Source organism: Leucoraja erinacea, chromosome 5, assembly GCF_028641065.1.
Source record: "Leucoraja erinacea ecotype New England chromosome 5, Leri_hhj_1, whole genome shotgun sequence".
Taxonomy (NCBI): domain Eukaryota; kingdom Metazoa; phylum Chordata; class Chondrichthyes; order Rajiformes; family Rajidae; genus Leucoraja; species Leucoraja erinaceus.
The window spans coordinates 43,156,983-43,183,519 of record NC_073381.1 but is presented as its reverse complement, the minus strand read 5'-3'; the positions used below and the strand labels follow the sequence as shown (position 1 = coordinate 43,183,519).

The 26,537-nt window shown below is 40.2% G+C and overlaps 1 protein-coding gene across 11 annotated transcripts in view; it reads left to right on the top strand.

The window, feature by feature from the left end:
- dnmt3ab (DNA (cytosine-5-)-methyltransferase 3 alpha b) overlaps window positions 1–26,537 on the top strand; it is a 384,047-nt gene that overhangs the window by 33,323 nt on the left and 324,187 nt on the right. For 9 of the 11 annotated variants that reach the window (XR_008723462.1, XR_008723461.1, XM_055635449.1 and 6 more), the window contains exon 3: window positions 19,340–19,417. The exons of the other annotated variants lie outside the window; for them this stretch is intronic. Coding sequence is in view for 7 of the 9 variants with exons in the window: in XM_055635449.1 (XP_055491424.1) it covers window positions 19,340–19,417 (78 nt within the window). In the remaining 2 variants the exon portion in view is untranslated. The remainder of the gene's footprint in view (window positions 1–19,339; window positions 19,418–26,537) is intronic. 11 annotated transcript variants of the gene reach the window in all.

The window sequence follows — 26,537 nt, the reverse complement described above, 5'->3', positions numbered from 1 at the left end:
CTGAAAGAGCAAGCTGGTACTAAAACTCTAGAAGCTCAAGAGGCAGTTGAAAAGGGGAAGTTGGAGAAATTACCTTAACAAGCAACAACAAAATAATTTCCATTAATTATCAACAGTTTCTTACTAGTGTTATAAACAATTTGCAGCACTGTATGTTAACAACAACATCCTTGAAAGGTTCTCATTCTTCTGAACCTCATGGTATGTATAAATCCCTGCTAAATGAATTGTGTGTACCTTGATAAATGCAGTTGGCCTGCTGAAATACCACCAAATTATGGAGAAGCTGCAAAATCATCTCTCTGTAAGAGGTGTAAGCTTTCTTCTTCCTCTGTAATAAATGTCTTCAGAGGATCGTGGACGCCGCATCCCCCAAGATATACGCCCATTACTGCGCTGTTCACAAGTTATTCCTATTAGTACGGCTGAGTGTGAGAGGGGATTCATCACATGAACTTGATAATAACACCAACAGGCTCAAGAATTTTCATAAATCATATATCAGCACGTTTGTTAAAATACACGGACCTCTGGTTCAGTGGAATCCTGAGCCATACGTCACATCATGGCTGCGGTACCACAGATCAGCAGAAGACACCAGGACAAGAGTTGCTTCAGACTCCTGAACACATATTACGCCTGACCCTTTGTGGAAATTATTGTGAAACCTCTCATTGGTGGCATTTGGTAAGTAGGTAATTTCTTGTAATTTTGATAAAATATATTATTACCGTCTTTTTCTTTACTTGCTTGATAATTATATTTCATGATAATTAGTGAGTGTAACCGTGCAATATTTTGTCATATTATTAAATTAAGTGTTATATGGTTTATTGCACTAGTTATACACTGGGATGTAGTGATAGGCTATAATCTTGTTTGACCACCTTGGGAGACCAGCTTGTCCCCCTCCCCCAAAGCAAAACCTGAAATAACGCCCCTGTTTGACAGCTCCGGCACCTAAAAAATTAGCACTGCAACACTGTCAATACCTACCCTAAAACACAGCACTCCACCGCAAAATACAGCATCCCCCAAAGCGACCACTCCCAATACACTGCTGTGCTCTACCTTGTCTTTGCTGTTCTGCCTCTCAATGAGCCAATCCATTAAAACTTCCAATTGCTGCTCTGCTCTGCATCCTGGCTGGAAACCTACACATTCCATCCGCTTTGCTGAATGAGAGAGCTCTTGTTTTTGAGCCTCTACTTCAGGACTCGGGTACAAGTCAGGACTTCAGATCAACTGACAACAGTGCAGAACGAAAGAACTGTGACACTGTCAGATATCTCAACTTTTATATGGAATTTTAAAATAGGCCCGAGTTGGAGTAAAAATAAGTCCAATGGCATTTTTGCAAATGAAGAGCAGACCGTTTTCTTGGCCAGCATTCTTCCATTAATTCCATTTCGTTTGTCAGATACCGTAGAAAACCATTGTTTGGTAACCATTGTTACCAAATAGGCTTACTTAGCAGTGGTTATTCCACTTCAAATTATTGGCAATGAGTACTTTTTAGAGAAATTGCAACATATGGCACAATATAAACCGGAGATCTCACCAAAATAAAACACATCGTAGAGGACTTTTTACTTTGCACACTACTTTTGCAAATGGCAAATGTCCTGACTTTCTGAAGCCTTCTCACCAACATACGTTTGGAGCATGGTGATCAGGTTTTATGGATGAATGAAGTTCTAACAACTCTTAGGAAATTTGACACCATCCAAGACTCAGTAAGCTGCTTAATTGGCATCCTGTCCATTACCCTAAATATTAATTCCCACCACATTTCCAGCAAACTGTGACTGCAGTGGGTACCATTTGCAAAAATGCCTAGTTGCTATTAACCCAGATTAGTCTGACAGTATTCCACAAACTGCCAATTTCAAGTACAAGGAAAGAAAGTGTAGAAATACGGAACTGCAAGTTGCAGGTGAGGCAGCATCTCTAGGGAACATAGCTAAGTCCTGTTTTGGGTCTAGAATGAAGGTGGATGAGAATTATGTGACATTAAGGTTCCTTTCAAGATTGGACATCATTCTGACGTGGAAATGTATCCGCAATATATCATTATCATAGTATTGAATTTCTGGAACAACAGCAATGTGGGAGCAATTTGACTACAACTGCAACAGTTCCATGAGGCAACTCGCCATTACTGTAAGTAGTTTGGGTTGGGAAGTAAATGCTAGATTTGCCAGTGTCACTTACATGCAAAAAGTTAAGTAACAAGTTAGAAAAAGCTCTTCCAAACTTACTGTCTGATTGCTGTGAATGTTTTTAGATAACTTGGATGTGCAGAAATGCAATCACTTTTTTAGATTGACCGGACATTTCTCAGCAACTTTATTCCTCATCTAAAATGCAGAATTCAGGACATCAGCCCAGGTTCAGGTATATTGTCGACTGCCTCTTTGCAGTGTTGGTGTGAACCATATTGAGCAGGAGTAATTGGAGTTTAAATCTTTAGTGGTTAGGAATAATTCAAAATTCAGTGTAGCCTGCCCAAACAAGAATGTTTTAAACCTACCAATTACAATGTGCTATTTTGAAGGTTTAAGACTCATCCACTCATATTATTTGAAAGTATAGATTTTGTCATTGCCTTGATCTTTTCCAGGGACGTGGCCAGAACATTTGTAACACCAGGGGCAGAAGGATTCTTTTTCGCCCATATTTATGATTCAATCTGTTAATTTGAACTATTCTGTGTATTAAATTAGAACATAGTTTTAGGGCCTGTGGACCTAAATGCAGCTCTAATTAACTGGCTTTCCCTGGTAATTTTTAAATGTTGGAGCAGTGACAAAACCAGTTCCTGGTATGGATCTGCTCGATATTTTGTTTTTAAAGCAGCTGTGCCCCTAGATAAAATAGGCATGTAATATAAGCACACCAACCACTCAAACATGGAATCCAATTGCCTGGAAATATTTTATGATGGAGCACTAGTACCAGTAGTAATACAAACCATGGAAAGATGCTCATATCCCACTCTTTTCTTGGTCATGAACATGACTGTCTATATTTATAATACATTGAATTAATTGGCTTATTGTCCACTGTGTTGGTGTTAGTGAGTTGTTTGTTTGGCTATGGATGGCAAAGTAACATAACAGATCAAAATTATAAATAATTAAAAACTCCAAATTTGTAAGAATTAACTGAAGAGAAAAAAAACTAAAATGGTACTCATTCTTGCAATCTAAATATTAGGACTAATGGAAAAGTCTTAATAGATGATAACTTCACCTATAAAGAGAATTCTGAATCTTGTCTTGTTCTGATTCCACCATTTTGAGTGATATGTCTTAATATCTACTGCTCACTTATTAGCTTGACAATTTTTAACAAAATAAACTTTAGTATGAAATCTATACAAATATTGCAACAAAATCGATGAAATCCATACCTATTAACTATTCCATAGTTATTAGCACACCATAGAATATAATCTGCTTAAGGTATAAAGAAGAATATAGAATATGCAGCACAAAATTCAAATTGGCAACACCTGTCTTTTGGACTGACACTTCCAAAGTATCACCATGTCCATATGTTTATTTGTGATGTGAATTGTTTTGAACGTCATGCCAGTAAGGGTATTGATGTGCATGCAGTGAATGTCGCTGCAAACAGGTCGTAATGTCAGTCATCATGCATCACTGATTTGATGGCGTTTTTGAGGTCTGCCATCAATGCTATTGGCCCGAATCATTATTGACATACATTACTTTGGTTATAAGGGCTGTTTGTGCGATTTTCACTAGTGTTCGGTGCTTTCTCTGGTCATATTGCAGGTTTCTAACTTCAAGCCTTTTTGCCCAAAATGATTGTGCATTATGGCCAATCAGTGTCGTACGGAAACTGTTGCTCTGAATCCTGATGATTTCATCACCAGCCATTATAAATTGACCTTCTCCAAGACATGGAAGACTGATAAATGGAATTAGTATAGGTTTATGTTTATTATTGTTATATGTTCCATGGTTCCAATGCTTTGTCTTGCATGCTCTCCAATCTGATCAGATAATACTGTACGTAAATACAATCAATTCAAAGGCAAGTATGATAGAGAGACCAAAGGAGACGATAAAAAGTGCTGACAAGTCTTGGATTATTTTGGCTGCTATTCTGAGGCAATGTGAGGTGTAGATCTAGTCAATGGTAGGGAGTCTGGTGTGTGTGGTGGACTGGTCTACATCCCCAACTCTCTGCAATTTCTTGCAGTCTTGGGCAAACTGCGATGCAACCTGACAGTATGCCTTCTTTGGTATATATAACATATAACCATATAACAATTACAGCACGGAAACAGGCCATCTCGGCCCTACAAGTCCGTGCCGAACATCTGTAGAAGTTTGTAATAGTATTTGGAGATGTGCAGAATTTCCTCAGTCTCCTGAGGAAGTAGAGGCATTGGTGTGCCTTCTTCGCTTTCGCTTCAAAGTGGTTGGTTCATGACATATCCTCTGTAATATAAATGTCAAGGAACTTGAAGCTCAACCATTTCCATTTGGGTAATGCACTGTGCACTTGGTTGGCAAGAAGAAACTGTCTTCATGTTTCTATGATTCTACCCTCCCTACCCTTTAAAGCTCTGCTGATTATACCCTGGCATTATAAAATAGTTACAGCGCAGCAGACGTTCATTTTGCCCTTTGATTTCATGCCAGTTCCGTGCAGAGTATTCCAGTCTGTTCCATTCTTCAGCTCCTTCCCTGTGGTCCTATGAATTGTCCATTTCCCTTTTTGATAGCCCCAATTGACTCAGTTCCTACTGTGCCTGCAAACAATGAATTCCACATGTTAACCATCAGTGTAAACTAAAAAAAGATTGTATGTGTTTATCGTCTCTGAACCAGTAATTTTCAATGCATCTCATCGCTTCTTAGATCTCCTCCTAGCCTTCACCATTCCAGAGCAAACAACACCACTTCCTCTAGTTTAATCTTATATCCAAAACCCTTAATTTCATGACCTACCCCAGTTAATCTTTTCTGCATGTGCTCTAGAACCATGACATCCTTCATTGATTGATCAGAATTACACAATCGCATTTACCCTTGATCTTTGTAATGATTATTAAATATTGTCTCCATCTGATCAATGCCTCTATTTTTAAATCTCAAACTTGTTTTCAAATCTCTCCATGCTTTTGACAAGCACTACTCCAATAGCCTGGCAAACCCTCCAACTTATTTTGCTGTAATCTTTCATGGCCGTTCACCCACTAGACATTCCTTTCTCCATAATCTTTATTAATCCACTGTTTGGCTGCTAAGAGGTGTAAAATTCTCTCTCTGAAACAAACACCTTAAACATGTTTACTCCTTTCAATATAATATCTATCTCTTTCATCAAGTTTGATTTAAACTTATCCACCCTGCTCTCTCTGAAGCATGGTGTCAAATTTTGGACGTGCTCTTTTGAAACGCCTTGGGATATTTGTACTATTTTTTTTAATTCTGTGGTTGTAAAATTAGGTGTAACAAACCAGAATTTCAACAGTTAGCTAGGCATCCCACTAAAAGTACAAAGTCTGAAAATGAATGCATCTGGAACTAGCTGGTGTTTACATTCCACTCTGAGGAAGGGCTGAACTTAGTTGCACAGATTTTTAGTTGCACAATATAGCAGTGTTCCTTACACCCTGAAACTCAGAATGAAGATGATCCTACCTGTGCTCAAATAATTTGAATGCAAATGCAAAATGCATGCAGGAATAATTTGGATGCTTGGTATGCTAAATTCTTTATAATTGTGTTGTACAACGGGATAATTCCAAACCGTCACAAATTGGGAACGCATGTGGAGGAGATGGATTACTTGTTGCAACCTAGACATCCCCCTTTTTCCCCCAAGATGAAGTTAACCAGGTAACTCACAGTGAACTAGTAACTTCAAATGCATTTCCTATCTTCTGGTAATTTGACTCTCCTTAGCTACCCACCAGCACTGACCGTCATGTTACATACTCTAATGCAAATCACATAATGTTGTGCATAAAATTAGAATAATTAGTCTTGTGCATTTCCATAACGTTTTTTTTTCAGATTGCTTTTGCTTATGCAAATACTCATGTGACGTGCACTACAGCTGAAGTAAGCTGTTTAATTGCAGTGGAGGAGGCATTAAATGGCCTCGGAGTAGTGAGCTTGAGAATCAGCACCATGGAGTCTTGGCTTCATTATTTACCAACTCCATGCAGGATAGTAATCTGAATTGACCAGCTAATGTCCAATAGCAAGGGTAGTAGCGAAGTAATGCTTTCGTGAGTCTGCAAGATGTTGTATGAAAGAAGACAGTAGGCTTGTGCTCCAATAATCTACTAGCCCCTCAGATTGTGCTCCTTCATCAGGAATTGTAAAGTGTTGAAGAACATTTTTCTGGTTTGTTGTAATGGCCTGAAAATTATTTTTGCACGATGTACTCTAACATATATCTAAGTTTACACTGAAACATTAAGGCACTGGGTACTTAACTTGCAATGGGAGCTGAATGATTTGGCCATCGGGTACTGCATGAAGGTAGATACAAAATGCTGGAGAAACTCAGCGGGTGAGGCAGCATCTATGGAGAGAAGGAATTGTCGACATTTCAGGTCGAGACCCTTCTTCATGAAGTCTTTGCATGAAGCCTAGTTCTGCAAGTGTATAGGAGTTGCAAATGGTAGACCACTGAGCCAAATAGATGAAGTGCTCGACATTTCTGGCAGCATGTCTAATGCGCCAGGTAATTCAATGTGTGAATGAAACAGCTTTGCTTGTGTACCTCATTTACATTCGTATCCGATTCCTCTTCAGCAGTACTGAGTGTCCATGTCCTGCATTGAATTGGTGTAATTGCTCTCTTCTGCTCCGAATGAAGTGCAGTTGTGCTTGTTATCTCAATGTGTGCACTTTTTGCCATCTGTGAATCTTAAAGTGAAACTTGCTATTTTGGGGTATATGAGGAGAAAAATGTTTAAAGGTTGAGTTATGAGGGATGATGGTGAATCTAAATGCATAATGAACTGCAGATGCTAAAATCTGGAGCAAAAAGCAAACTGCTGCAGTAACTCAGCAGGTCAGGCAGCATGTGTGAAGGGAAATAGGCAGCCGACATTTCGGGTCGAGACCTTTCACTTGGACGGAAAGAGCAAGTTGGAGATAGCTTGAACCACTTGGACAACAAAAACTCATATGTCAGGCTGTTATTCATTGATTACAGCTCGGCATTTAACACAATCATCCCCTTCAAACTGGTTACCAAACTCGCAGAACTGGGACTCTGTGCATCCCTATGCAATTGGATCCTCATTCACAGACCACAGTCTGTTCGTATTGGTGGAAATGTGTCAGCCTCGATAACAATCAGCACGGGAGCACCTCAAGGCTGCGTGCTCAGCCCCCTGCTGTACTCACTCTATACTCATGACTGCGTAGCCGGTCATGGTGCAAACTCCATCATCAAGTTCGCTGACGACACCACTGTTGTGGGACATATCACTGATGGGGATGAGTCAGAGTATAGACGAGAGATCGAGCAACTGTCCATATGGTGCCAGCACAATAACCTGGCCCTCAATACCAGCAAAACCAAGGAACTGATTGTGGACTTTGGAAGGAGTAGGATGGGGACCCACAGTCCCATTTATATCAACGGGTCGTTGTTTGAAAGGGTCAAGAGCTTCAAATTCCTGGGCGTGCACATCTCTGAAGATCTTTCCTGGTCCGAGAACATTAATGCAATTATTAAGAAAGCACATCAGCGCCTCTACTTCCCGAGAAGATTACGGAGAGTTGGTTTGTCAAGGAGGACTCTCTCTAACTTCTCCAGGTGCACAGTAGAGAGCATGCTGACCGGTTGCATCGTGGCTTGGTTCGGCAACTTGAGCGCCCTGGAGAGGAAAAGATGTCAAAAAGTAGTAAACACTGCCCAGTCCATCATCGGTTCTGACCTCCCTTCCATCGAGGGGATCTATCTCAGTTGCTGCCTCAAAAAGGATAACAGTATCATCAAGGACCCACACCATCCTGGCCACACGCTCATCTCCCTGCTACCTTCAGGTAGATGGTACAGGAGCCTGAAGACTGCAACGACCAGGTTCAGGAATAGCTACCTCCCCACAGCCATCAGGCTATTAAACTTGGCTAGGACAAAACTCTGAACATTAATAGCCCATTATCTGTTATTTGCACTTTATCCGTTTATTTATTCACGTGTGTATATATTTATATAATGGTATATGGGCACACTGATCTGTTCTGTAGTAAATGCCTACTATGTTCTGTTGTGCTGAAGCAAAGCAAGAATTTCATTGTCCTAACAGGGACACGTGACATTAAACTCTCTTAAATCTTGTCTAAAGAGGTGAGGGGGAAGGGCGGGGCAAGCACTGTTAAGCTAAAGGATCCAGATGAGAAGGTTTTTATTGGCAAGTTGAGTCAGGTGGAGGTGGGAAGATTTGAGACAGACAGAGGCTGAGAGGTGGTAGGTGGAGAAAACAAAGGTTTCTGATTGTAGAATCTGAGTAGAAAGGGATAGTGGAATCAAATATGGCAGAAATAAGAATAGAGAGGGGAAGGGATAGGGAACCTTCCCAAAGTTAGAAAGTGATGGGAAGAAGGGATACACGAGGGAGTGAAAAAGACCTGGGTGATAGAGAGGTGGTGGGAAGGTCCTGAGTTTAGCTCGGGTAACAAATGAGTGAACCTTGGCTGAACTGCCTCCAAAATAACTATGTTCCTCCTTAACAATGGAAACTGTCATTGTTTGGGTACTCCAGTTGTGATCTCACCAAACATTCTGGTTTATTTGCTAAATTCCCTTTGAAATAAAGGCCAACATTCCCTCTCTGTAGTAACATTCTGAAATCTCTGTCCAGAAAAAAAGAATATTCTGTCTTCCCATTGTCCCCATGATCACCAATGTTGTAGTTTATCTTCCAGATGTGTGTCCACTCTCCCCAACCATCTATATATCGTTGCAGACTTTGTCATGCTAGCAAGTTGCATCTTACGATGTCTTCAGTAAATATTGCTATAATGCACTCAATCCCTTGGTTGAAGTCATTAACAAAGATTGTAAATAGTACAGTATCTAGCATTGATCTCAGCAACAACCCACTAAATCATACCATGCAGGTTGGAAAATTACCATTTATTCCAACTTTCTGTTTTTGCAAGATCCTTTACCTATGCTAATATAGTAACCCTAGTGCCACGTTCTTAGACGGTACAATAACCATTTACAGGGCACCTCATCAAATACCTTCTGGAAAAATCCAAGTACACTGCACAGCTTTTTTTATCCACACGGCTCATTAAGTTCTCAGAGAAGTCTGTTTAATTTTGTTCATTGTGATTTTCCTTTTCATTAAAACAAGTTGTATCTGCTTGTTTGTATTCTGCTTTTCCAAGTATTCTACAACCCTCAATAACGGATTCCAGCATTTCCCCCTCCAATGATAGAAAAACAAAAATAGCTGGAAATATTCAGTGGATCATCTTTGAAGAGAGAAGCAGTTAACATTGCAACTAACTGATCTTTCATAGGAATTGGTAAAGTTACTGAGTGGCAAGTATAAAGAATTTATTTAATCTTAATATGGCCATCAAAAATTTTACATGGGGCTTTCGCTTTAAACTGGAGAATGAGACTATGTTCGGCACCTGTGGCAGGGCTATATAGACAACATAATTTCCTACAAGGCAAAACTAGGAGGCAGCTCACTCCCAGCTCACTCCCAAAACCAGGGCAAAGCATCACTCCCAGATGAGCTCAATGCATTCTACACACACTTTGATTGGGAGAACACTCTTATATTCCTATATTGTCATTTATAATGGCATTTACAGAGTATTATGTTTACATATCAGTTGTGCTGTTGCAAGTGAGAATTTAATTGTTCTGTTTCAGGACATGTGCCAATAAAATTCTTTTGACTCTTGAATTGTTTAGATAATTACAACTCGGAGGGAGAGAAGGAGTGGGTGACATTTCCGGTCGAGACCCTTCTTCAGACTCCTCAATGTCATCCATTCCTTCTCTCCAGAGATGCTGCCTGTCCCGCTGAGTTACTCCAGCATTTTGTGTCTATCTTCGGTTTAAACCAGCATCTGCAGTCCCTTCCTTCACATAAAGGGAGGGAGTTGTAAGAGAGTAGTGGAGAGAAAAGACTGCAAGGACTGTTGTGCAAAACATAGCATCCCCCCCCCCTCTCAAACTGAAACAATAACTGTTTATTTTTCCACAGTTGTTGTCTCCTAACTGTATCTTCACTATCTCCTGATTTGTATTTCAGATTTCCAACGATAGGCTAGTTTACCTCTAGTTTCTTGGTTTCTTTCTTTCCTTTTCTTAAATGGGGAGATGGTATTTGTTATTTTCAAATTCACTAGAATCTTTTAATCAACCTTGGAATGATCAGAACCTAGAATCTTTGCAGACACTCTTTTGAGATGTCTGGATGCAGGGCACCAGGATCGGGTAACTTGTCCACCTTTAATCCCATTACTTTGCGAGGTACCATTACTCCACTGAGATTAATTGTTTCAAGTTGCTCCCTCCTTTTTGTCCCATGTTTTTCTCCCATTATTGGGTTGATATTTGTGAATTTTGGTCTTTAGATTCACCAGCCCTGACAGCAAATGGGAAGTAATGGAACTCTGAGATATTTTTTTCCTGATTCTCGGGTTTATACTCTTGTCATTTTCATCCAGGGATATAACTTTCTCTGCCAGCATGTCTGTTTGGAGAGTCTCCTAGCCTCATCAGTCTGCCTTTTCCTTCTTCAACCAGGCAACCTCTGAAAAATATGGCCAGACATTTCTCTTATTTCCCAAGCCTGATTGAGCTAGAGAATGATGCAACGCCTGTTCTAACCATAGTGTATTTGCCCCTCGCAATATGCAGGCAAGCTTTAGGTTGTGCCAGATAGGAAAGAAAGCAAGCCTGCTGCTAATATGCGTTGGCTAGCTTTAAGCACTGCAAGTCACTAACAATATTGGGACCCCTGCTGATGTGTCCAGGCAATGAACAGAGCTGTGAGAGCAGGCTGCAGGCAACAGTCATTGTAATTAGCATGCAGCATACAGTTGGCACTCTGCCACATTCCACCCAACAGGCTTGGATTAGTCACACATCCAGTCTACCCACCCTTTTTCGAGGGCTAACCAATTTATAGCCCAGGGTGCCTGATAGCTGACGTAAGATGTACAGCTGAGACATCTTTTCCAATTCCTTATGAGCTGAAAGACACAGAACTTAACCACATTATAATGTCACTGTTTATTATTCTGGGAATATGCTGATAATAGTCATTTGATGCTTTGAATATTAACAGTGAGCTCCTTTGTTATTACACCCACATCCGCCTCCCACCGCAGGGCATCACAGTGGTGCAATGGTAGAGTTGCTACCTGACAGCGTCATAGACCTAAGTTTCATCCTGACCTTGGATGCTATGTGTGTGGAGTTTTTATGTTCTCCCTGTGACCGACCGCATGGATTTTCTCCAGGTGCTCTGGTTTCCTCCCACATTACGAAGACATGCAGGTTTGTAGGTTAATTCGCTTCTGTAAATTGTCCCTCGTGTGTAGGATAGAACTTGAGTATGGGTGATCGCTAGTCGGCACTGACTAGGTGGGTCGAGGAGTCTATGTCCATGCTGTATCTCTAAAATGAAGCCCAATACTTTCATGAGAATAATAAGTAAATAAGTAATTGCTTGAAACTCCTTTTGGGGTTTTGTTTGAAATACATAATAAAAAATAAATTGTTGGATTTATTTCACTTATTGAAGCAATATTTGTGATAATTCAGTTCATTGAGATTCATAATATTAATATGCATATTTAATTATTGCAATTTTACGGAAGTATGTTCCTTTTAATTTCTTTATCATGGTTGATGGAACAGTTGCTGTACATTAATTCCATTAAATATTACATTTGGCCTTTAAAAATTACATTAAGGAAAGGAAAGAACATTTGATAAGGATGAAAAATAAGCCCAGCTGGATTGTGTCCATTGGTGTCCACCAACATTGCTCATACCTGATTCTCAATGGAATTGTGGCTGGCACTTCAGTTGCATGTGTGGGTTGCTCACTTTGGTTATCCCACTGGATGTATATGCTTCATGAACAGTACGTTTATTCAATCCCCCTTATGGTGAATACTTAAAAAACATATATATGTGTAGGAAGGAACTGCAGATGCTGGTTTACACCATTTTCGGTCGTCACCCACTCCTCCTCTCCAGAGATGCTGCCTGGCCCGTTGAGTAAATCTAGCATTTTGTGTCTATCTTTGATTTTATGTGGTTTGGGTTCCTCATTTGGGCCTATGAGAATCCCCACTCATAATATTGCCCAACACAAGAAAGTTGCATCCTTTCTGAAGCCTTGGAATATGTCACGACTGAGGGAGTCAATGCTTCCCTCTCTTCACCTTGATTATCATTTGCTTCATATCAGATGGGCAGAAATTATATTGATTTCATGAGGTTATCACAAATTAAGATACCCTGGTATAATCCAAATGTTGTCTCCTTACCCACGGAAAGATATACTTGTAATGCTTGGAATACTTAGAAAAGGCATGCAGTCTGATTTCTAGAATGGCAGAACTATCATATGAGGAGTGATTCGGTCAACTCGGTTTATATTCACCTGCGTTTGTAAGAATGTAAGAGGTTAACGGAATCAAGGGATATGGGGAGATAACAGGAACGGGGTACTGATTTAGGATGATCAGCCATGATCATATTGAATGGCGGTGCTGGCACGAAGGGCCGAATGGCCTACTCCTGCACCTATTTTCTATGTTTCTAATAGGGGATCTAAACTTGTGGCTGGGCGCGACAGACTGGATGCAGAACGGATCTTTCTTCAGACTGGGCGATCTTGAGTGAGAGGTCATGGTCTCAGGATATTCGGCAAGATATTTAGAACTGGAAAGAGAAGCGATTTCTTTACTCTGAGGGCAGAGCCTGTGGACGTTTGTTCCAACAAGGTCAAGTTGCTGAATTTATTTGAGGAGGTAGTTAAATTTTTAGATGCAAAAGGCTTTGTAGAGAGAGCAGAAATGTGGTATAGAAACATAGAAAAATAGGTGTAGGAGTAGGCCATTTGGCCCTTCGAGCCAGCACCGCCATTCAATATGATCATGGCTGATCATCTCAAATCAGTACCCCATTCCTGCTTTGTCTACATATCCCATGATTCCTTTAGCCCTAGGAGCTAAATTTAGGTTTTGAGGTAGATTATCAGCCATGATCGTACTGAATGGGGGAGACAGTTTGACTTAGTTTATTATTGTCACGTGTACCGAGGTACAATGAAAAGATTTTTGTTTGAAGGTTGTTTGAAAGGCCAACACCCACAGCCTCAGCTGGGGGAAACTTCGGGTCCATGGGCCAGTTGAAGATGTGACCACGTACAGAGATGTATTCAGAAATTTGTTTCTATGTTATATGTGATTTGCCCTTCGCTGTCTTCCAGGTTCTTGTGAAAGAAAATTATTTTGATGTAGGTAGTTGCTATACTGTTTAATTAACTTTAGGAAGTTGTGTCAAGGCATTTCTAAATTTGAAGAAACTCCATATAAATAAAAAGATAATATTAAGTATTTTTCTGAAAAAACATTAATTAATGCACGGAAAGCTGGCGGAAAACACAGATGTGTGTGTGTGAACTATAAGATGTAAATACAGTGCGTATTGTGGTCTAGGAAGTGATAACTATGACAGGAGGGCTATGTTTGCAAAATTTTCTGAATCCAGAACCAGCTTGCCCACATAACAACTTTGAGGTTGCTTCAAAGTAACTCATTGTTAATTGTTTCGGAGAGATTTGATAAGGTGCCATTTGACTTATGCCAATGTTTCTTTTAGTTTAACTGCATGAGTTTGCAAAGGTCAATAAAATGTCCGTGTTTTTCTCATTTTTCTTTTTACTTTTAGGTTATACATTTGTTTAAGTTGTATTTCTGAGGACGTTGACAATCTGCTTCATTAATATCCCAACCTAAGTTCATTTTGTAAATTGACTTCAAGTGGTCTGAACAATTATGAGTAAGAATGCCACATCTACTCACTGTTCATAAACTGCCAAAACAGTGGTAGTCTATTGCTTCTGCTGAACAAAAAAACCTCTGCCATAAACTTCAGCAGTCCTTCATGATTTGTTGCTTCTCTGAGTTTTATAAATTCAGATGACTGATGAGGCCAATGTAGGATGGTCCAAGGGATGTCTGACAAGGACAAAGGACATTTATTGTCACATACACCATTTCTCCACCAAGCACCTGGAGCCTGCCCTTAAAGGGGAAGTCCTTAAAGGGGAGTGGTGCTTTTACCACCAGCGTTGGGGCTCGGCGGCTCGCCAATGCCGCCCACCCAGTGCGTTTCCGGGGTGCCGTCGGAACTGTGGTCAGCAATGGCTCACCTGTTGGAGGCTCAGCTCCACCACTCAACGGCCTATCACCCCCAGTCGAATGGGTTGGTGGAACGTTTCCATCGCTGGCTTAAGGACGCTTTGAAGACTCGCCTCACTGGTCCCGGTTGGATGGATGAGTTGCCGTGGGTCCTGCTGGGGATTCGCACTGCCCCAAAAGGAGACTTACATGCTTCATCAGCCGAGTTGGTTTACGGCGTTCCACTTACCGTGCCCGGGGAGATGACGGCCCCTGAAGAGTCACCGTCATCCATGTTGGTCTGACTGCGGGAGGGTCGGCGCCCTGTCTCCTGTCCCAACATCTCGGCATGGTGTCTCTCCATCTCATGTGCCGCCGGCTCTTGCAGACTATCAGTATGTCTTCCTCCGCTGCGACGCCCACAGGTCACCCTTACAGCGCCATTATGAAGGTCCTTTTCGGTTGCTACAGCACGGGCCCACGACCTTTGATGTGGACATGGGGGGTCGGGGAGAAACCATGCCGGTGGCTCGTTAGAAGCCGGCCCATTTGGACATGAGCGAGCCAATCCAGGTGGCCCAGCCTCGCCGTCGAGGGCCACCGCCATCTCGGGTCCCACCTATTTCGTCCTTACCAGATAATGGTAAGGTAAATTTGCATAGGGACGTACGTACGAGGTCTGGCCACCTCGTTTGGCTGCCCGTCCATTTTTGTGCCTCCGGTTGGGGGGGGGGGGGGGGGGGGGGGGTAATATGGTGGGCCATGCACTGTACATAACCTTCGCTCTGGGGGGGGGTCACATGGCCCGGTGACGAGAGGTGGTTTCCCCTGGGGAATATTTAAGGGTTAATTGCGCCCGCACGGGGTTGGTGAGTGAGGAGAATTAGTGTAGTATTAATGAACAAGAATTTTGGACAAACTACGTGTCTGCCTCATTCTGTAACGGACAACACCTCGTCCGCTACACTATCAATATTTATCTTATCAGTTAGCTCTTTTATTTAAGGATTAGGATATATGCATAATCATTGAATCTGTTGAAAAAAAAGTCCTATTTTGTTTTATTGCATGTATATTATTTCTTAGGATATTTGATTGGTTTTAACTCAGTAGATGCATTGTCACCTTTATAATATAGCTGTATCCCAAATTGCAGCACATTATCGGACTCATATTTCAATACAGGACTGTAGATTGGTTATTGCATGTGAACCAATCAGAGTAATGTACTACCTCCACCTTATTGAACGCTACATATTAACACTCACTTCCTATATTACGTAGTTGCACTAGTGGTAGAGTGGAACTAACATGTATTGTACTGTGCTACTATGACTGATGATTAAAGCTGACTTAAACACCATACAGTGTCCGTAAATTTGTTGACAAGGACTATGAGAGCACTCTGTGCAGGTGCACACCTTGGGGTTCAACTATTAAAATGAGGAGCATTCGTCAAATTAACTTGTAGTTAAAAAACAACTTATTCAATGAGCCATGTAGTTCTTCAAGTATTTTGACAAAAATTTATCCTTAAACATACACCCCCAAAGAGAATTATTATTTATAACTGGTTGTTCTACACATCGCCTTATAACCATATAACCATATAACAATTACAGCACGGAAACAGGCCATCTCGGCCCTACAAGTCTGTGCCGAACAACTTTTTTTCCCCTTAGTCCCACCTGCCTGCACTCATACCATAACCCTCCATTCCCTTCTCATCCATATGCCTATCCAATTTATTTTTAAATGATACCAACGAACCTGCCTCCACCACTTCCACTGGAAGCTCATTCCACACCGCTACCACTCTCCGAGTAAAGAAGTTCCCCCTCATGTTACCCCTAAACTTCTGTCCCTTAATTCTGAAGTCATGTCCTCTTGTTTGAATCTTCCCTATTCTCAAAGGGAAAAGCTTGTCCACATCAACTCTGTCTATCCCTCTCATCATTTTAAAGACCTCTATCAAGTCCCCCCTTAACCTTCTGCGCTCCAGAGAATAAAGACCTAACTTATGCCTTGGTCAATGTTGTTAACATGCATGACTCGGTTAAAAATAATGTGATGCATGTAGCTTCTATTTTGCGCAGGTTATTTGCCCCAAGCTAATTATTTGCTATTTTTATTTTATTATATAAATACTGTAACTTCATGGGACTATTGTTATTTCTAATATTCATCTCTTTAACAAATGGATTATTACTACATCTTTCTCACTAACCCTTTTTGAGGCTCTCCAGGCTGATCAATTCTTGGCATAACTTTATTTAAGTTACCAGTGATTGCTTGAATTCCACTGTATTGTCATAAACGTATTTCAGTTACCATTTGTCAGTTGTTATAGTTGTTTATTTTCTTTCCTGATTATCCCTCCCCAGGTATTGACAATTGCTGCACAATTGTTTTGAAATATTGATGCAAGATCAGTTGTGATAAAATGATCAAAGCAGGAGCACATATTTGTTCTAAATGTAGTACTGGCTGCCTCTATTAATACTAAGGTGTTAAATGGCAACTGGAAATGTACAAAGTGAACTGTAGAAAGCCAGCATTGACAACTCTGATGTACACCTTACAGCTATTTGATTTCTGAATTTCACACGGTTCATTGCACATTTACTCATGGCATAGAATCCTGTCGAGAGGGGATCTTATTGAAACATATAAGATTATTAGGGGATTGGACACGCTAGAGGCAGGAAACATGTTCCCGATGTTGGGGGAGTCCAGAACCAGGGGTCACAGTTTAAGAATAAGGGGTAGGCTATTTAGAACGGAGACGAGGAAAAACCTTTGCACCCAGAGAGTTGTGAATCTGTGGAATTCTCTGCCTCAGAAGGCACTGGAGGCCAGTTCTCTGAATGCTTTCAAGAGAGAGTGAGATAGGGCTCTTAAAGATAGCGGAGTCAGGGAATATGATGAGAAGGCAGGAACGGGGTACTGAATGTGGATGATCAGCCATGATCACAGTGAATGGCAGTGCTGGCTCAAAGGGCGGAATGGCCTGCTCCTACACCCATTGTCTATTGTCCTGCATTTCCCCCATCCCTCTTAATCAACACAGTTGAAGGGAGCACCAACTAGTTGTGGGTTCATTGCTGCTTGATTTCTACCACCTATTGTTCTACAAAGGTGGTTTTCCAGATTCCTTTGAAATGATTGGTCTAAAGGCAGCGGTGAACCAGCAGCTGACTGTCTTGGCCTTAATTTCCAGCTTCTCCACAAATTGATTGCTTCTGAACATTACCACACGTTATTTGCACATTTTTGGGGAACAATTTAAAAGATCACCTCTTCAAAGGTTGATTGCCTTAAGTGCGCAGTGATATATATATTTGGGCTTACCCCAAGCCTCCATCTTTGCTCCAACTACCTGTTATTTTTTAACTGCATTGGACATAAGGCATAAATGCAGAGACTGACAGCAGCCATTATCCATAAACAAGGAGCTCCTGCTGTTCCTTGAGCTGCCCATCTCATATGTTGCCCTGGATCCTTTTCCAGCAGCTTCAAGTCCACAATGCTGATATTAGTTTAGTTTAGAGATACAGTGTTGAAACAGGCCCTTCGGCCCACCGAGTCTGCGCCGACCAGCAATCCCTGCATATTAACATTATCTAGGGACAATTTTCACATATATACCGAGCCAATTTACCTACATACCTGTAGTTTTTTGGAGTGTGGGAGGAAACTGAAGATCTTGGAGAAAACCCACGCAGGTCAAGGGGAGAACATACAAACTCCTTCAGACAGCACTCGTAGTCAGGATCGAACCCGGGTCTCCAGTGCTGCAAGCGCTGTAAGGCAGCAACTCTACCGCTGCACCACCATGCCTCCCTTGTTTAAAACATTTTTGTACCTTTTTGGGGCTCAGGTGTAAACTCATTTAATTATTTTTTAATTTGCAAACTGTGTGAAATAATATGTAGCTTTGCAATTGTCCTTAATTATGAACAGATCTTTTTAATCCCAAATTTCTTCATCACAAGGTTCCTTTTCTTTTATAATGTAATGTCAAGTGGTTTTGGGGTATAACTCCCAACACAAAGATTTAAACCCCAATCAAGTAAATCGAGTATCACAGTACCTTAATTGGTACATGTGACAATAAAATACCCTTTGAATAATTGTTTAAGAAAGAACTGCAGATGCTGAAAAAATCGAAGGTAGACAAAAAAAATCTATGATTCATCATTTTGAGGAAGCCTTACATGTTGCACCTTTGAACATTTTTTTATTCAATTAATCTAGGGATGAGGCCTTCTTTCATCCAAAGTTGCACATAACTTCAAATCAGTCTTCCAGCAAATTAACTTTAAGGTCCTTACTGTCTTCTCTGGCTTCATTTCAGACAAATTGAGCAATCTTCTTCATCCACATATGTGAACCTGCATCTGCCTTTATCTTGAATGGGCTGATTATTCTTCATTTATCCAGTCCACTGCCAAAGGCTGCTCTTTCAGCCATCGTTCAAAGGAACTCCCATTTTAAACCTTGTTGCATGGCTGCTTTCTCTCTACTAAAATACTCTCAAGAACCAGAATTTCTGTACTGTCTCCTCCTCATTCTTATATTGAATTCTTAACTTCTGGTTAAAATTTACTCCGACCTGTTACCTGAGGAGAAACACCAGAAATATGGTGGAGAAGAAATACCAATTCATTTACACTGTCTCTTTAGAGATGAATGCGTACATCAGAAAAATGTTCTTTGGATGAAATGCCATCAGAATCGACAAGTTGCCAGAAAATGTAATAAATTGTAGAGAAGAAATTGTTAATCGAAGATAACTTAAAGGGTCCGTTACAGTACATATTGAAAATGGCAAATGGAAGATTTTTTCCCTGCTGATCATTCTAATGACCTGCTGCATCATCGTTTATCAATAAAAATCATCTGGTTGTCTGTACCTTGTTTTTATGATACAGAATGATGAGCAGCCAGAGAAAAATAGAAACAAGGAGAAAAGACGAGGCAGGCCAGGGAGAAAACGCAAGCAAACAATGGTAAGCACAGATCATATTGTTAAATGTCCTATGATTTCATATGACCAGCGAGTCCTCTGGTTGCTGGTGGGGATGCACTAATGGGATATCACCATTCTTTTAAGAACATAAACTGTTTGGCTGCCTTTGTTCTTTCAAGTACCACATTTTTTAACAGTCTTTGTCCAGTGACTGTACTATGTTTAGCCCCAGCTTTGTAAAGCAGTTCATTTGTTAGTTACTACCTCAAATAACCAGACATGGAAAGCATCATATTTTCACAGATGCTTCCAAGTGGCCCTTGGTAATTTTTCTATCTTAATCTTTGTTTACTTCATAAAATGTTGCTGTTTTCTTTTTTACCATAAATATGCCACTGTTTCCCCCAATATCTGCTCTCTTTTCAATCTAGTTTCAATCTTATAAGCTTCCATTCTGGAGTAGAAAGGCCAGTAAAATCTTCCAGTAATTTGCTCTCATACTAAACTCTTAGCTCTGCTTCAAAGTTTGCGGTCCATTTTCTCAAAAATCATTGAAACAAATCTAAGTCCATGATTTTAAGTACATTTATTTATATTGTTACATAGAGCACGCCAATAAAATCTGCCTATCCCATCCAAATTTCTCATTCTGATATACCACAGCAAATGATTTTCTCATTTGAGCGTGGGTACTAATTTTAGAGTAATTAGTACTGAATTATAGGTTGTGGAACCAGACTGATGCCATCCGCATACTTTTCAATGAGGGTAAATCACGCAGAGAGCCGCCTTTTCAACTGAGTGAACACTGCCCTGAGATTTTCAAACTGTTTGCATCATTTATTTGCATTATATTTTGCAGACAAATAGGAAACATGTCATCACTGTTTCTTGTATCACATGACACATTTAATGGCGGGCATCAATTATTTTAATTTGAGATTGATAATGCTACCTGTGGAAGTCAGCAAAACGCAGACCTGTCATGGGACTAGATCTTCAGTGGCAAATACATTTGTATTGAGTTACAATAGCAGCTGGCAGAACCCAGTCCATGCTATTTTTGTCAATATGTATGTTCTGCCATCCTTCTTATAAACTATACTGCAACTTTGTGAATGACCCTCAAAGATAATCAACATTTATCTTTTCCAGGTTCAAATTAATTTGCTCAGAAACAGAGAGAGAGAAACATGTGGGTGTGTGTGTGTGTGCCTAAGTACATGATTTAGCTGCCAACCTAACAATAAAAACTTAAATTATGGTTGAAAACAAAATGCTGTTTGTCTAAGAAAACACACAACAAAATACGGTAGATAGTGGAAACCTGTAAGATTCCCCCCCTCACCCTCTCCTCCCCCCCATTTCAGAAAATGTTTAGAATACACACCAATAAACAATAGTGGAGGGGGAAAAGAGAGTTACAATTTCAGGTCAAAATGACTGGTCAGCATTGCAGTGGTTTTTGACTCTACAGTCTAAACTGTAGAGAATCATAACTTTTTATCTTATTTCTTGGCAACTTGCCAGTTATGTTAGTGCATTAATAACTTTTCAGATTGATAACAAATGGTAGTTTGCTTTCTGTGGTGCTAACACATCTTTCTATTAAATTACTCACATGTGATGATTTCAGAAATTCTTTAGTAATCATTAAAAGATATCTTGAGAAGGAAATAATGTGCTTGAAACAAAGTTGGACATAAATTGTGGTCATTTCAAACTCAAAATGGTTTCTCTTTAAATACAAATGCCTGCTAACCATTTGAGTGTCTCCCACATTTTCTGTTATCTCTTTTACTTGATTTGTTTTTTATATATAGATGCTTCTTCACATTCATTTGACTAGGTCACATTTTGTGCATGATTATTCACATTATTGGCCAGATGGAATTGACCTGTCCGTGTTATCTTGGATTACATTTCAAAACTGAGCACGATAACATTGACTAAGCCAATTGTACAGTAGGTTCAAATGGAGCCTTGATGCATTTGGCATTAAGTTGGCTCAAACCATACACTATTATTAAATCAGACTGTAAAACAGCATTGATATTTCAAATGTACTATATTTTCCTGTTAGGAACAATATTTGCTGTACTACCAAATCACCAGATAAGCAAACGAGACAATTGCAATCAACTTGGCCACAAGTAGTAAATGTCCAGCTGAAGCTGTTAAGGTCCTCTTCTGATTTCAGTAATTTGCCTTGTTAATTTTAGCAGATTATGCAAATGAAACATCAGGACAATATATACTTCATCATATGAGTTGTAATTATAATTTATAATTATGAGAATTGTGTTTATCATTGCAGATAAAAGGTTAGCATTAATTTTTAAGTTCATGTTTCATGAAAACGTAGTTACCGATAAATCGTACAAAAAAATTAGGAATGAAAATAGAAAAAAAATACAAGTTTAAAAACAGAGAAAATTTCAACCAATAGTTTTGGTTCGTGTTGACAGTTCATCAGTTGCACCATCAATTCTTGCTTTACTTCAGTGCACATTCATTAAATAAATAATCATTTAGAATACATATAAACAGAAGCGTTTTAAACATTGGACAGGAAAAAGTGCATCTATGACATTGTCTCACTGTGAAGATTAGCTTTGCTTTTCTGATGAAAGTAACACATATTTTTGAGCTTGTATATAAATAACTTCTCATTTGTGGTTTCATTTTGGCAAACATTTCTATGTCTTTTCTTGTTTATGTAATTCAGTGCCCAAAACTACAGAAATTATCCCATCTGTGGCTTGGCTAATGTCATAAAAAAATGTTAAATTGCTTCTTGCTTTTTAGACCCTCTGTATCAAATCCCATTATTTTATTTGGTCTTCATGGCTTATTGAGTTGAATGATCAGTTGAAGAATCTATACATATGTTTCCATTGATCCTTCTGTTCCTTTGCTCATGAGTGTCATTATTTAGTGAACATGTTTTATCCAAGTTTTTCTTCCAAAATGGGCTGCTTTTTTTTGCACTGAACTACATGTTCCCATTTTTGATTTTTTTTTTTGTCCTACAGTCACACACATTCCTCTCCAAGTTGCCTTAATCACTGATTTAGTATGATTACCAAATTCCACTGATTCACTTATTCCAAAACCAGAGTAAAATAAGAGGTTGGACGACTGATACTTTCCCACATGCAGTCATTGACGGCAGCATTAATTCCCCCATCTGTTCTGCTTGTCCCGCATGTGATTTATCCTGAATTTCTTTCCATCATTCAAGAGAGATGGGCTTTGCAGGCTGACCAGCATTTAATTGCCCATCCCTAATTGCCCTAAGAAGGAGATGGTAGGCTGCCTCTTAAACCACTGCTGTCCTTGAGATGTCTGTATACTGACAATGGTATTAAGGATCAAGTTTCAGGATTTTAACGCAGCTACAGTGACGGAACAGTGATATATTTCCAAGTCACGATGGTGTGTGGCTCGGACAGCAACTTCCAGGTGGTGGTGTTCCCATACATTAGCTGTTCTTGTCCTTCTAGTTTGAAGTGGCCATTGGTTTGGGCATTTCTGTCGAAGGAGACTTGGTGTGTTGCTGCCCCTCATCCTGTAGATGGTACAAACTGATGTTACTGTGCAATGGAGGTAGAGTGAGTGAATGGTTGTGGATTGGATGCCTATCCAGCGGTCTGCTATGTCCTGTATGATGTTGAGCTGTTTGAGTGTTGTTGAAGTTGTACTCATACAGACAAGTGGAGAGTATTCCACTTCTGACTTGATCTTGCAATAATGGATAAGCTTTTCAAAATCAGTAGATGAGTCAGTCATCTCAGGATTCCTAGCCCCTGTGACCTGCGCTTACAGCCACATTATGTATATGGCTACTCCAGTTTAATTTCAGGTCAATGGGAACCCCTTCCACAGGATATGGATAGTATTGACAGTGTGAGATAGCTAGATTTGTATGAATGTAACTTGTCACCTATCAGCTCAAGCCTGGATATTGTCTGAATTAGGATCCCGGCTCAAATTGGCGCCCATCCATGTCCTCCAGAGACGCTGTCTGATGCTGAGTTACTCCCACCTTTTGTGTTCTACATAAGATTCCAGCATCTGCAGTTCCTATGTTTCCATTGCCCAGGTCTTGCTGCATTTGATATTGGCATTGGTTTTTAAAGTCACACGTGTCGAGATACAGTGAAAACCATTGTTTGCTATCCAGTCAAATCATACTATGCATGAGTACATTCAGGCCTTGCACAAGTACAACATGTCATACGAAGACAAAACAATAGCAGAGTGTAGAATGTAGCATTATATAGCATTATCATGTCACAGTTCATTTGGTGTTTTGTAGATGGTGCACATTCTGGTCACAGTACATCAGATATAAGGAAAATTAATGTGTGCGGTTGTGTTATTAGTCAGTAGTCAAGAAGAATTATTTACCTTTGATGGTGTTGACATAATTTAGAATTGTTGACAGTACACTCATTCAGGATGTTGAAGGGTTTCCATCAGGTTTAAGGCATGTTCCTTGTAAATAGTGGATAGACTCTGGATATTCAGGGATGAATCACCTCATCCAAAATAGCGAGGATCTGACTTGCTGTTGCAACTATTTTCATCTTGTGGCTAGGACAGTTAAGTTTCTTTTCTCTAGTGACTCTAGGTGGCTTTGGATTAAGAGGGCTAATCCGTGGATGGTTGCTGCTGGGACGCAAGTTGGGGCTTGATCAACCCCGGCTGGGTCGCATGGGCGAGGGTGTCTGACATTGTGAGACCCGAAACACCCAATGACCCCAGGTCACATCACTGAGGGTGCATCCTAGCGCATCTAGAAGATGTATCGTTCACACTGATGTTGATGGTGGGCAGGATCATCCAGTGCATTTCTTGTCAATTGTGTGCAGTAAACTATCCACTTATCAATGCCACACTTTGGACAAACATGGATTGTTTCATTGTCTGAGGAGGTATGAATGGAGCAAACTACTATGCATTAATCGACAAACCTCCCCTTTTGTGAATTTACGATGGCAGGATACCCATGAATGAAGAACTGAAGATGTTTGAGCCTAGGACACTGCCCTGAAGAACTTATTCGGCAATGTCCTGGGACTGAGAGTATTGGCAGCCAACAACTTAAATCATCTTTGTTTGTTTGAGGTACAACTCCAGCCACTGGGGAGCTTTATTTCACATTGTCTTTCAGAGGCCCATCAGATTGTTAAATTTTGCATTGATTTCAAAGGTTAGTCACTTTTCCTCTCCTCTGGAATTCAGTTGCTTTATCATGTTGGGATTAAGGCTGTGATGAGATCTGGAATAGAAAATGCATGGAGGAATCTAAACAGAGAGAGAAGAACAAGTTATTGGTGAGGAAGTATTTTTTGATGGCACCATTATGGCACCTTCCGATGTTTGCTGATGATGGAGTGGACAATGATAGGGCTGTAATTGGCTAGATTGGATTTTTCTTCCTTTCTGGTAATACCTGTCTAATTTTCCCGACTATTGGTTTGATGGGATCGTGGTGACTGAACTTAGTCTGAATATCTAGCTTGTTCGGCAACTAAAGATTTCAGCACAGTAGTCATAATACTGTGAGGCCAAAAAGTATTTCTTGTATTCAATCCACTTGGATTTTTATACTGTGAATCAGAAAGGTGAACTCGGATTTCTGTGATGCGAGAATCTTTCAGGAGGCTCAATTAGATTATTCTTTGGTTACTTTTGCTTGAGGCTGGTTGCCAATGCAGCCTTGACTATTGTACGTGTGGTGGTAGTGATTGATGGTGATGTTCATGAGCAGTCTTGGTGTCAAATGTTTAATTATCCATCATTGTTGAATCTGCTTGGACATCAGAGCATTAATATAATTAATTGATTATGATTGGGAGCACATCAGAGGAAGTCAGAGAATAGAAGCAAGAAGCAAGAGTGGTATTTGGGGTTTTAAAAGTTCACAGGGAGATGCTCTATCATCTTATCAGAAGGAAGATGCCTGTTGCTGAATAAATGAAGACACAGTAGAAGTTTGACAGTGAGGTAGCTGCGGTAGGTGGTACCATACTCAAGAGTTCATTGACAAAGTAAGTCAGGAAAAATGATTACTTTGGAGTATTCACCTATGAACTAATATGGTTATCATCCCAACCCCAGTCTACTTTCTTAAGCCTATTCCAAGCTGATAACTATTCACCCTACCTTTTCATGCATTTGTACTCATTCCTTTTCAGTGTACTTCCTTTCATATGCTTTTGTCCATCCACAATGCGCACCTACTTTCTTCTTTCTGCTTAGTCATGCTATTCTCTCTTAGCTATGCTCAGCAAAATATACTTCATTCATTCTTTCATTCAACGTATACCATAATCCTTACTCTTAGGTCTCTTTATTTCCTTACAGGAGAAGAGAGCACAGACTATTGGGGAAAAAGGTCAAGAAGCAAAGATGGTCCCAAAGATGGTAGCAAAGATGAGCAAAAATCACTCCTCACATTTCTCAGCAGACTTACGGAGGAGGAGCCGGAATTGTTAGAATCTTGATGTGTTTGACCATTGGATATGGAGAGATAATGGGGTCCAATATTCCACTGACTGTGTTAATTGTCAAACACATGACATACATCACTCATTTATTTTGATTTGCTATCAGTTAGAGGTGAAACATGACTTGCTACATAATGATAACTCTAAAAGTCGTGTGCAGCTTTTTCTAACTTGGCTTTAATCTCCCACAGGAAGAGATCAAAGAGGAAGTCAACAGTTCCTCCGAAGAGGTCACTCTTCATCATTACAGGCCGACCATGCACTAACTCAGATATTCACACTTTGGTCCAAATAGTAAAGCACATAATTGGATTGTCAGCTGCTGATTACACGTGACAAGTGAGCATGAGCAAAATATGGACAGCAAATCCACCAAGAGGCCACTAGATCTCCCAAGCTGTGTTAGCGGAGTACTGGTGCTGCTTCTCGATGCCTTCTAACAAACAGGCTATTTCAGGCAATGGAGTGCATGAAAGTGATGGACTGGTTGTTTACAGGATTAGTTTGTGTTAATTACAGAATGTGGAGTTTGAAGTGGTAAGAAAATGTGAATGGTGTACATGGATGTCAGATGGCAGAACCCAGAAGAAATCTTCCAATAATCAAGAGTATCCTGGGCAACAATATGCAGTGTTGTTATCC